General features: G+C 33.4%; 1 protein-coding gene across 7 annotated transcripts in view; it reads right to left on the bottom strand.

Moving 5' to 3' along the window:
• The window catches only part of RBM46 (RNA binding motif protein 46), a 51,668-nt gene that overhangs the window by 24,477 nt on the left and 14,825 nt on the right, over nucleotides 1–12,366 (bottom strand). For all 7 annotated transcript variants that reach the window (XM_059173687.1, XM_059173680.1, XM_059173695.1 and 4 more), the window contains exons 2-4: nucleotides 11,699–11,860; nucleotides 7,938–8,405; nucleotides 6,425–7,207 (exon numbers count right to left, since the gene is read on the bottom strand). In XM_059173687.1, coding sequence (XP_059029670.1) covers nucleotides 6,425–7,207; nucleotides 7,938–8,405; nucleotides 11,699–11,849 — 1,402 coding nt within the window. In that variant the 5' untranslated portion in view covers nucleotides 11,850–11,860. The remainder of the gene's footprint in view (nucleotides 1–6,424; nucleotides 7,208–7,937; nucleotides 8,406–11,698; nucleotides 11,861–12,366) is intronic.

Raw genomic sequence — 12,366 nt, 5'->3', positions numbered from 1 at the left:
CCCCCAAAAATAAGCCAGAAAGAAGAGAAATCTCAATATAACACTGAAATTCCTTTCAAAGCCATGCCAAAAAATATATTTAGGGGACATCATGTGGCAAAATTATAAACTGCTGCTGACATCTAAGAATGGAATATACATGCAAAATTTATTGTGGCATTTGATACAAGGGAGGAAAATTTACAAACCATTATTTTTTAAATGTTAAATGACAAAATCAGATATTAAATTTAAAAATAAAGCAGTAGCTACTGTTAAAATGTATATTAGAGCAAGTATTTCAGAAAGGTATTACCAAAGAAACAAAAGAAAAAATGATCAAACACGATTAAATAAATATATAAAACAAATGAAATCACAGATCACATTAGTCAGTTAATAACATAACTATGGAAATGCTGGTCACATGATATGTTTTAATACAGATCATTATTTTCCTAGATTCTCTGTTACAAAAGAAGGCAAATTTCCAAACTTTTAAGTAATTAGGTTGTTTTATAAAATCTCAGTTTTGATTATATTTAACTGAAAAAATTCAGGGATAGAAATAACCAAAAAGAAATTACTTGTCATAATGCAAATAAAATAGGTGACTCGTTACTTTTTTTTTTTTTAACCCATTTTTCTGCTGTGAAGGAGAGAGATGAAAGCTTTCAATTATATAAAGAAAGGGATATTAAACTGATAGTTAATTCCTAGAAAAGCAGCCCTTGGTTTTAAACTATTTAAATTCAAATATATATATATATATATTTGTGTGTGTGTGTGTGTGTGTGTATAAAAATTCAAGTTATTATTTCTGGTCCTTCATAGGATTTTTTACTATATTTTAAACAAAAACATAAATTGGGGGGATAAAGGAATCCTTAAAGCTCATCAAATAAAAACCCTGACATTTTAGAGGTGAAGGCACTGAGGTACACAAAGAGTAAATGATTCATTTGCCATGAAAGGTCTGTTTGTTGGTGATTGAGGCTATAGGTTCTTAAATTTTTACTCAATACTTTGTGTTAAATAAGCTGCTTCTCTTACATTATTAACTCCATGATAATTATGGTTCATTAATATAAAAGTATTAATAAGATAAGAATTATGAGTAATAACAGATGATGATATTGCAGGAGAAAATAGTATGTTTCAAGAGGAACAAAAATACATTTTCATGAGCACTGGGCCCTCTAGAGGGTCAAAGACACATAGTTGAGTTAATGGAATTTTCATCTCACCATTTGGTCATACAAAATCAAAATAATGTACAAATGTTGATGTTATCCCTCCTTCCTTTTAACTAGATGAATTTTAAAGGAAATTTAGATTATTTTTCTTTAAGATTATCAATTTGAAATAGTATCATCAAAGTTAGGACTGTAATTAAAACTGGAAAAAATAACTTTCTAAAGGCATTCTTTTTCTTTTATTTATAATAAATTTCATTTAAATATGATACAAACATTACATATATTGAGCTTGTCTCCCAAAATTATTTCCTAAATTAAAAAAAAAAAAAGTTTCTCTGTTTCAAAGCAATTTGTTAGCATATTTTTTTAATTAAAATTTTATTTTTGCATTTCTGCCCATCAATCTGGAAATAATGATAGCTCATAAGAACAAAAGCACCAATTATTTTTCAGAATAAAACTTCTCTTTCATTGTACTGTGTCTTCTATTTTATAACTTTCAACCAAATTATAAGTGGTAGCAAAAATCAAAACTTAATTTTAATGACATTAAAGGTTTAGCAAAGATAACAGCTATCATGCTTAGAATATATATCTAAATATTTTACCACTCTATGACCATAAAATATTAAAAATTCTAAAGAGTATGTCATTACAAAGTCAAATATGAGAAATAATATGCAAGTCAGCCACAAAATGAATACTGAAAATAGAAAATATAGGAGATATTAAAAAAGATGACCGTAAGATGACACATAAAATAGTCCACACAACTTAGGATGGATTCATCCAGAAAAAAATTACTTGCTCAAAAGAAAAGCAACTTAAATCAACACAGTCATACTAATAAAAAAATTAAAAAAAAAAAACCTTGCAAAGTTTTATAAAAATCAAGACTGATGAAATTTCAATTAACTAACGTCCACAACTTTTCAATTTCTAATCCTTAAAATCTGACTGAAATCACCAAAGCAAATACCAGACACAACTGTTTGCCATTAGCCACCCCGAACCATACTGTTTTTCTAGCAGGTATTTGCTCATGTTGTGCCCCTCTACCCATAAACTCTCTCAAGATTTACAACTCAAATCAGGTGGGCACACCCTTCCTTTGTACTCTCAAAACTTCTGCAGTTCGTCTCTGCCTTCTCCCTAAGACCAAAAACAAAGTTTTATTTATATTTAACTCCTGACTGCTACAAAAGTACACTTAGTACATGAGAAGCATTCAAGAAAAGTTGTTCTTAAATAAACTTCATTAGTCACAGCCAAAAGATGATGAAATTACATCAATGGCACAAGCTGATTTGTGACAGAGGTTCTTTATTGCTGTTTCAAAGTAAAAACTTGCCACTTGTGTCAGTATTATACAAACATAGAAATAAGAAAAAAAATGCCTTGCCTTCAATTGGTTACTAATAAATTATATAACAAGGTGAACTGCCATGACACACTTGAGGCTACTCCCTCCTTCCAGTAAGTATTTTCCAGGACTTTCGTCAAAACTGTAACTTTCCAGGACCTCCCTTTATTTCCTTGATTTTTCTTATCCTACTCCTAACATGTTTAAGAATCCTCCAGGGGAAAGCAGTGGCAAATATGGAAGGCCAATGTTCAAAATAGTGGCAAAGACTATCACACTCATAGTCTGGATCCATTATTAAACAGATACAAAATTATTAACTAGAAAATGCTTATTTAAAAAGATATGATACTCAGGGCGCCTGGGTGGCTCAGTGGGTTAAACCCTCTCTGCCTTCAGCTCAGGTCATGATCCCAGGGTCCCAGGACCTGAGCCCCGCAACAGTTCTCTGCTCAGCAGGGTACCTTCCTCCTCCTCTCTCTCTTTGCCTGCCTCTCTGCCTATTTGTGATCTCTACCTGTCAAATAAATAAATAAAATCTTTAAAAAAGAGATATGATACTCAATGACCCATGATATCTCCATATCAAATACTTAGCATAGAAAACTATTTCTGAGCCCACAGGTATGTAGTCTATGTATTAAATCCACTGAGTATCTCACATATTACAGGTTCCTAAATATAAACAGGCGACAATTTCTCATCCCATTGGTTGCGTAATCAGTTTCCAGTGAGGTTAGCGAGATCATTCTCTGACATTATGAAGAGGAAGATAGTCTCCAACTTCAAAGTTTTAAAAAAAAAAAAAAGAGGGTTCAATTTTGGCATTAAATCCCAGCTTTTAGCTTCTTCTATTAGAGGTATTTTGCTTAAAATAGAATTCACTTTAAATGGGACCAAATAACCCCAATTTTTTTTAATTGACTTTAAAGAACTACCCACCAAGAACTTTTAGGGTTCCACTAAAAGCATTAAATGGTCACTAGAAGTAAACTCTCAGACCTCTAGTACTACTCATTTAGGTACCTATTATCCCTTTAAGAAAACTATTTTCCTCATAACACCAATGATAATCATTTAACTAAAGTCTAATTTTTTGTTTTATTTTTCAAACCTGAAAAATGGGCATGATAACACCCAAACAATGTGGGTATTAAAAGTACATTCTTAAAGGCTCTGAAATAAAAAGGTAAATGACTATATCACATATAATAATCAAAGACCATCAAGGTAAGACTAGGTAATAATGCTCAGAATAACATCAAACTGAAAGGGTTAACAGAAGGGTATGAAAACAAACTTAAAAAAAGAAAAAAAAAAATTACCACACCCAAAGAAAACATTTTAAAATAGAAGTCAAATTCATCTGTACCATCTGGAGAGGTACATTCAAATTCTTTAAGAAAACAGAGCCAAAAGATGATTTAATATTTAATGAACTCTATTTGGGAGACTCTAGGAACCAATAACAACCTCTCAAGGACTCAGAAAAATCCAATGCTTGAAACATGTATATATTTAGTAGGATAGGAAGAACATACCACCCTTTACCCTCTAAGAACACACTACTACCAACTGATCTCAACTCTTAAACACCCAATAAAACCTTGCAAACTTTAGATCTGTACCTAAAAAGGCATCAACTCTTTAAAGCCCAATATTAACAGAGTCCAATATTAACAGAAGTAAAAAGCAAACCAGAATACTGCCACAACAATATTCAGTCTATATATATACCTTAATCTCCCATTTAGCAACATGTAACCTCCTGGCTGTCTATAATTCTTGCCCTACTTTAATAACCTTCAAAGGTCAGGCACTTGTTTTCTGATCAAAGATTTCTAGACCCCTGATTTCGGTTTCTTACACTTCCCTAAATTCTATCCCTTCTTCTCAGCTGCCTCAACCTTCACTCACATATCTGGTCAACTGCAATAAGGATTTTTACGTCACTTTGTAGATAAGGCCTCAAAAGCCTTGTGTAGTGCATCCAAACAAGTCCTAGTGTTTAATTAAAATTTTTGGCTTATATTTAGATCTTGGGTCTTCTCTCTGATGGTAATTAGAAACTGAGAAAATATATAAAATAGAAATTGTCGATTTTTTAATTTTAAGTAGCTTTTATATAAGGCTGATAAAATCTGAAATAGAGGACTAAAGCAAACTGTGTCCTCTAAGTATTTCATTTATTGAAGCTAACTTCATCCATAAAAAAAAAAAAAAAATCAAGTTGGGAAAACTATACCTGAACAGGGATTCTCTTTAGGAACTATAAGGTCAATATAACTAACTATGGTCCTAGAACTCAAGTCAAAACCATCTCAATAATGGAGTTAAAAGCTGATGAAAAACCTCTGGTTCAATTAGCATCTGATCTTTATGGAATAAGTAGATGGGCAAATCATGTCGAACTGGAAAATCTACTATGAACTAAGACTATTTTAAGAATCTTGGAAATTTAAGCTAAGTTAAATTTGTAAGGGAATGAGTAGGGATAGAAGTATGTTTTAGCATTACCATGTTAGATCAGATATAAGTATTCTGAGAAAATCTTGCTCAGCAACTAATTACCTATATTCCACTCCAAAAAAATAATTTGATCCATTTTTTCTAAGAACCCTAATTTGAATTATTTGCTGTCCATGTAATTTTAATCTTTAAATTAAATTGTCTTTATTTAAAAAAATGGAAGGCTTCTATTTTGTGCATTAATGAAAATCATACTTAAGAATTTATTAATTTCAATGACTATAAAATCCCCTAATGTTTCCAATAATTGAGGACATGACCAAAAAGTTTCTTTTGAAAGAAACCCTACCTTCAGCCCTGAAATTCTGATGATCAGATTCTCCTAAAAACATGCATACTATGGTGGTTAAGCATGAATAAGCACTATATAAAATTCATCTATATAAAATTCCCTCCCCCCTTCGCAATGGTTTTCCTTTTAGACTGCCTTCTCTTTAATAAACTTGAGCATCAATTTTAAACTGAAATAAGCTTCAGTAGTATGGTTCTGCAACCATATAACAAATCAATTTTAAGTTAAGAGTTTGACAATTATAATCAAGAAACAATTATAATCCCTCTTGGGGACTCATTACTGTTATCTTCAAGAAACCACTATTCTTCTAATAAATATTATTTGAGGCACAAAATAATCACACAATCTATAACTCTGTCAAAAAACTGAGAAAAAGTGGTGTTGGGGGGGGGGAGGGTACTAACAATAAAAAAAACAGAAGAAAATACCAGAGTGATATTGCATCTCTTCCTTCACAATGCAAAATGTTTTGTTACCAAAGCCTTTTTAACTATCCCTCAAAGGTATTAAGTAAACTTAATCTTTTAAAAGCATGAAATTAAGAAGAGAATGGTCATAAACACCTCTTGGTGATGCTTTTCATCTTTCATGAGTAATAATGACAAATTTCCAGATTGGTGAGCATAAGGTTGTGTCTACACATAATCCATCTGAAATACCCCTGATTTTACCAACTCTCTGCTACTGCCCCCCAAAATGATTACTATGTAGACTTCACCAAAGATGTAGGGACACTCTTACAAGCTGGTTTAAGTAACATCCTGTAAGTTATATAGAAATTATCAAATGAAGATTAGTCATTACAAAAACAATAAATTAATGAAATAAGATCATGATCTCTGTAAATCAAAACCAAATTTTCCCCTAAGTAATGTTTAAAAAGCTAAAAGCTAAATATAGGAAGATTATACAAGAGAAAAGTCTCAACATAATTTACCATGAATTCATAAAACTGAGGTAAAACCTATATTAAATACTATCAATTCAAAATAATTTTTAATAATAGTATTTCCTAGTTTCATATTCTACAATAATTATGTAAAGTATTTTTAAACTTACCCAAATGAAGTAATGTAAACTGGGCTGCCAGTTCCTTTGCATCTTCTAATGTAGTACAGAGTTTGTCTGGCATAAAGTAACTCTGGGATCCATTTGCAATAGCAGGAATAACAATTTTATATACCAAGAGTACCTTCCCATCTTGACTTGTTGTTGAATATAAATAATATTCTGGTGGTGCCCAATTATTTTTGTTGCAGTAATAATCCAAATGCATTACTGCAGAATTGAAATGATTGGATTTTAAAGAATACATACTAATTGGAGTAAGCTTTGTTCCAGGAAAAAATGGATAAGTGCATCTTTCAATTTCAGGGGGGCTTGGGCTATGTTGACCATTGAGACGAGCTGGAAGAGTTGGTGGTTTGCCTAGAGTTTTTGGGTGGCTTTCTTCCTTGTTAGCAAACACAATCAGATTTTCGGAATTAGGGCTAATCTGACCATTAAGATGTTGTCTCCAAGTGTTTTCTTTATTTACTGGTTTTGCCAGTGTTACCTCAATACTTGCTCCATCAATGCATTTTCCATTCATAACTGACATAGCAGCCACTGCATCTTCTCGGTTGAAAAAGTGAACAAAAGCATAATCTCTAAGTTTCTTTACTCGTTCAACTGCACCAGGTTTGAATTTGTTGAATTCTGCTTTAATAGTTTCCTCTGTAGTTGAGATCATTAAATTTCTTACATAGAGAACTTTAACTCTCTGCATGGTTTCCTCATCAACCTCCTTCTCTGGGTCAGCCCAATCTACCTGTATGGTATGGCCCCATAGTTGGAATGTACCTGTAAAAAAATAAATTAACCTGAAGACAATTAAAACAACTAAAAGTCAAAAACTATTAAATAAAACTTTCTCGAAAGAAGCAGGAACTCCAATATCAGTATATTTGGTTAAATATAGTTTCTCACATGATACCTTCCATGAAAGTTTTTACTAAGGCAAACCCAGCCAGAACTTACAGTGGAATTCAAGAGTCAACAGTACAAATACATTTCAAAAATAGACATTTATTGGGGCACCTGGGTGGCTCAGTCAGTTAAGCATCTGCCTTTGGCTCAGGTCATGATTCCAGGGTTCTGGGATGGAGCCCTATATTGGTGGGAAGCCTGTTTCTCTTTCTCCCTCTGCCCTTCCCCATCCCTCTCCCCCTGCACATGCTGTCTTTGTCTCTGAAATGGGTTAGATCTTAAAAAAATTTGTAAAAGACCTTTAACAAAAGAATTAGGTACCGTCCTTTGGATTTTTACCAAACAACAATTAACACCACAATAAAAGTGTATATGTGTATATATTCAGTAAATTCATATATTATTACAGATAATGACTGATTTTATAGGGACAACTTCTTCTTGTCTTTTTAGAACCATTTACTTTACTTCCTTACTCAAAAAATCTCTTTATCTCTTTAAGGGCATTACATATTATCAAAATATCAATCCATAAGGTGCTGTCATTTTTCTATATTTACAATTAGGTTAATATGAAAAAATAAACTTTAAAAGGCAAGTTTACCTGGGATTAGTTTTCTCCTAGCCATGGCAGCAGCTCTGTGAGATTCATATTCAACAAATGCAAAACCACGATTTTTGGTCTTATCTGTGGCACTTGGATAAACAATAACATCTACAACTCCTTCTGTAACTTTCTTCATTTCATCCAAAATTTCTTCTTTCTTCTTTTCCTTAGGAATAGCTCCAATAAATAATCTGCAATTATCCAAGCTTACACACACACCAATAAACTTTCCTGGTCGAATTTCATAATTATTAAGAATTCTGATGGCTAATTGGGCCTCTTCTTTTGTAGTGTACATCACAAAAGCATACCCTCGATTTTCACCACTAAATTCCATCATAAGTCGAAATTCATATATCTTCCCAGCTCTTTCAAATACAGGAACTAACTCATCTTCATACATATCACGAGGTATTTTTCCTACAAAAACTTCACAGCCTCTAGGTGGAGGGGGACCTTCCCAACCTGAAAGACAAAAATAAACAAATTCTAATAAGATATTTATATGCACTATTCAATGATTCACTCATTCCACAAATTTACTGTGCCTGCTATGTGCTATGCACTATTCTAGATATTAATGGTACAACAGTGAACAAAATAGAAGACCCTTCCTCATAAGGCTTACATTCAACAGAGAAAAGAGATAATGACTAGTGCTATGAAGAAAAATAAAGCCACAGAAGAGCTTATATTCTCGGTATTCAGGTAAACCTTCTCTGAGCATATGAGGTTTAAGAGGAGATGAGAAAAAAATGAGGGAACGAACCTTCCAGATATATTAAGAAAGAGCAAGTGTTTTGTATGTTAGAACACCATAGAGCACACAGGCCTATACAGCTAACACATACTTGAAGTAGTACTAAAGTTGTAGTGCTGCCATCCAGGTGCCTAGAGGCAAGATTTTATCTTAAGTCTAATAAAAAGCTAACTGGAGGTTTCTGAGCAAATAAAGTACACTGGCTACTAGTAGAAAGGCAAAACATCGTATTTATGTAGCTGTTTCCATCTGGTTTGCCTCTAGTATAAACACCACTCCTCTATTCACTGTTCTTTCAAAATCCTCCCCAAAATAACCTCTCCTTTAACAGTACTCTTTTTCCCAGTGACCCAATCCTGACTCTTCATAAACCCAAGTAGTAAGCCCAATAGACTTCACCAAAAATTGTTAGAATACACAAATTCTGCAAAGTTGCAAGATATAAAATAATGTACAGAAATCTGTTGCATTTCTATACACCGATACTGAAAAAGAAAAAAAAAATCAAGGAATTGACTCCATTTACAACTGCACCAAAAACCATAAGATAACTAGGATGAAACCTAATCAAAGAGGAAGAAGATCTATACATTGAAAACTACAGAATGCTCATGAAAGAAAATGAAGAGGATACAAAGAAATGGAAAAAAAAAAACCATGCTCATGGACTGGAAGAACAGATAATGTTAAAATGTCTATACTACCTGAAGCAGTCTACTCCTTTAATGCAACCCATATCAAAATACCACCAACATTTTTCTTCTTTTTTTTTAAGATTTTATTTATTTGAGAGAGCAAGCAAGCATGAGATGGAGAAGGGTCAGAGAGAGAAGGAGACTCCCCACTGAGCAGGAAGCCTGATGTGGGGCTCAATCCTGGTACTTCAGGATCACAACCTGAGCTAAAGGAAGATATTTAACTGAGTCACTAAGGCACCCCATCCACTAGCATTTTTCAATGAACAAACAATCCTCAAATTTTTATGGAGCCACACAAGACCCCAAATAGCTAAAGCAATCTTGAAAAAGAAAAATAAAGTCGGAGGCATCATAATTCTGGACTTTAAGCTATATTACAAAGCTGTAATCATGAAGACAGTATGGTATGGGCACAAAAATAGACACATATAATAGATCACAATAGACACAAAATAGACACAAATAGACACAAAAATAGATCAATGGAACAGAACAGAAAACCCAGCAATGGACCCACAACTATATGGTCAATAAACCTTTGACAAAGCAGGAAAGCATATCCAGTGGAAAAAAAGGTAAGTGTCTTCAACAAATGGTGCTGGGAAAACTGAACAACATTCAGAAGAATGAAACTGGATCACTTTCTTATACTATACGCAAAAATAAATTCAAAGTGTATGAAAGACCTAACTGTGTGAAAGGAAAAAAACATCAAAATCCTAGAAGTGAACAAGGGCAGCAACCTCTTTGACCCCAACCGTAGCAATTTTTTTTTAAGATTTTATTTATTTATTTAAAGGGAGAGGGAGAACCTCAAGCAGACTCCACACTGAGCACAGAGTCCAATGTGGGTCTCAATCTCATGACCCTGAGATCATGACCTGAGCTGAAATCAAGAGTCAGATGCCTGACCAACTGAGCCACCCATAAACCCCAGCCATAGCAACTTCTTACCAGATACATCTCCAGAGGCAAAGAAAACAAGAGCAAAAATGGACTATTAGGACTTCACCAAGATAAAAAGCTTCTGCACAGCAAAGGAAACAATCAACAAAACTAAGTCAGCCTACAGAATGGGAGAAGATATTTAAATGACTTATCTAATAAAAGGTTAGTATCCAAAAATCTATAAAGAACTTATTTAACTCAACACCCCCCCCCAAAAAAAAACAAATAATCCAGTTAAGAAATAGGCAGAAGACATGAATAGACCTTTTTCCAAAGAAGACATCCAGATGGCCAACAGACATGAAAAGATGCTCAATATTGCTAATCATCAGGAAAATACAAATCAAAACTATAATGAGATACCACCTCACACCTGTAAGAAGGGCTGAAATTAATAAAACAAGCAACAACAAATGTTGGTGAGGATTCCAAGAAAGTAAATAAATTTCCTCTATACCATTGGTGGGAATGCAAACTGGTGAAGTCACTCTGGAAAACAATTAGGAGGTTTCTCAAAAAGTTAAAAACAGGGTTACCATATGACTGAGCAATTGCACTACTAGGTATTTACCTAAAGGATACAAAAATACTGATTTGAAGGGGCATATACACCCCAATGTTTATAGAAGCATTATCAACAATAGCCAAATTATGGAAAGAGCCCAAATGCCCATCAACTGATGAATGGATAAAGAAGTATACTTTGGAATATTACTCAGCCATCAAAAAGAATGAAATCCTGCCATTTGCAACAACATGCATAAAGTACTATGCTAAGCAAAATAAGTCAGTCAGAAAACGACAAATACCATATAATTTCACTCATATGTGGAATTTAAGGAACAAAACAGATGAACATAGGGAAGGGGAAAATAAAGAGAAGGAAGCCAACCATAAGAGACTATTAACCATAGAGAATAAATGGGAGGCTCCTGGAGGGAAGGTTGGCCAGGGGAGAGCTAAAGAAGGGATAGGTATTAAGCAGGGCACTTGCTGCATTGAGCACTGGGTATTATATGTAAGCAATGAATCACTAAATTCTACTCCTGAAACCATTATTAACTATATGTTAACTAACTAGAATTTAATAAAAAACTGGAAAAAAGAAAACCCAACCAACCCAACTTTCTCCTCAACTATTTCCTAAACCAAGAGCAGAGTTGAAAAAAAAAATGTAAGAGTCAAACATGCATAACATACATAATCTACCAATTTTCCCTCACAATGGTAAAAATAACTGCTAAGGTATTTCAGCAGTTATAAGGAAAGAACTATTATTTGGAATATTTGTGGATATATATGCCTAATGTATATTGAAGACTCAATAGTTTTGAACATAAATAAATCCACACCTGGAGGAGGACCACCAAATTTCCTTTGCCCATTTTCCTGTACCATGTTGTAACCAGTCTTTTCCATCAAAGCAAGTAATGCTGCTTCATTCTGAGTACCAGTTCTGACTTTACTGCATCCATTTGTTCCATCTATGTTTTCTTCATTCATGGTTGCAATTCCTAAAACAAAATTCAAAATCAGTGTTTATGACATGAAGCACCAGCGACCTATGAAGGATTTCTTTGGGGTTCAAGAAACCAAAAACAGTTGTGGCTGCTACAATTGGTGACCACTGTGGTCCTGCCCACAAAGTTATGTTACATAATGGAAGCTGGAAACTTCACTTAGTGTGACTGATCAATTAACCAGTACCTTTAAAAAGCATTAAGCTACAAAAAAAGAAGGCAAAAGTAAAAAAGAGAAAAGAACAACAACAAAAATAGAAAACACAAATACATGAAAGGAGTTAGAGAAGAAAAAAAGCAGAAATAACAAAATAAATATACTGCCATCAATGAATATATGACCACTGCTGATCCACGGAGCCCAAAGTTTAAATTATTTTATCATATAGGCCAACTGGATTTTATGATGTTTTTTTAAAGATTTCATTTGTTTATTTAACAGAGAGAGAGAGAGAGATCACAAGTAGACAGAGAGGCAGAGAGAGAGAGGGAGAAGCAGG

Source organism: Mustela lutreola, chromosome 1 (genome assembly GCF_030435805.1).
Source record: "Mustela lutreola isolate mMusLut2 chromosome 1, mMusLut2.pri, whole genome shotgun sequence".
NCBI lineage: Eukaryota > Metazoa > Chordata > Mammalia > Carnivora > Mustelidae > Mustela > Mustela lutreola.
Note: the sequence above shows the minus strand (reverse complement) of the source record. Positions and strands in the feature narration are given on the sequence as shown.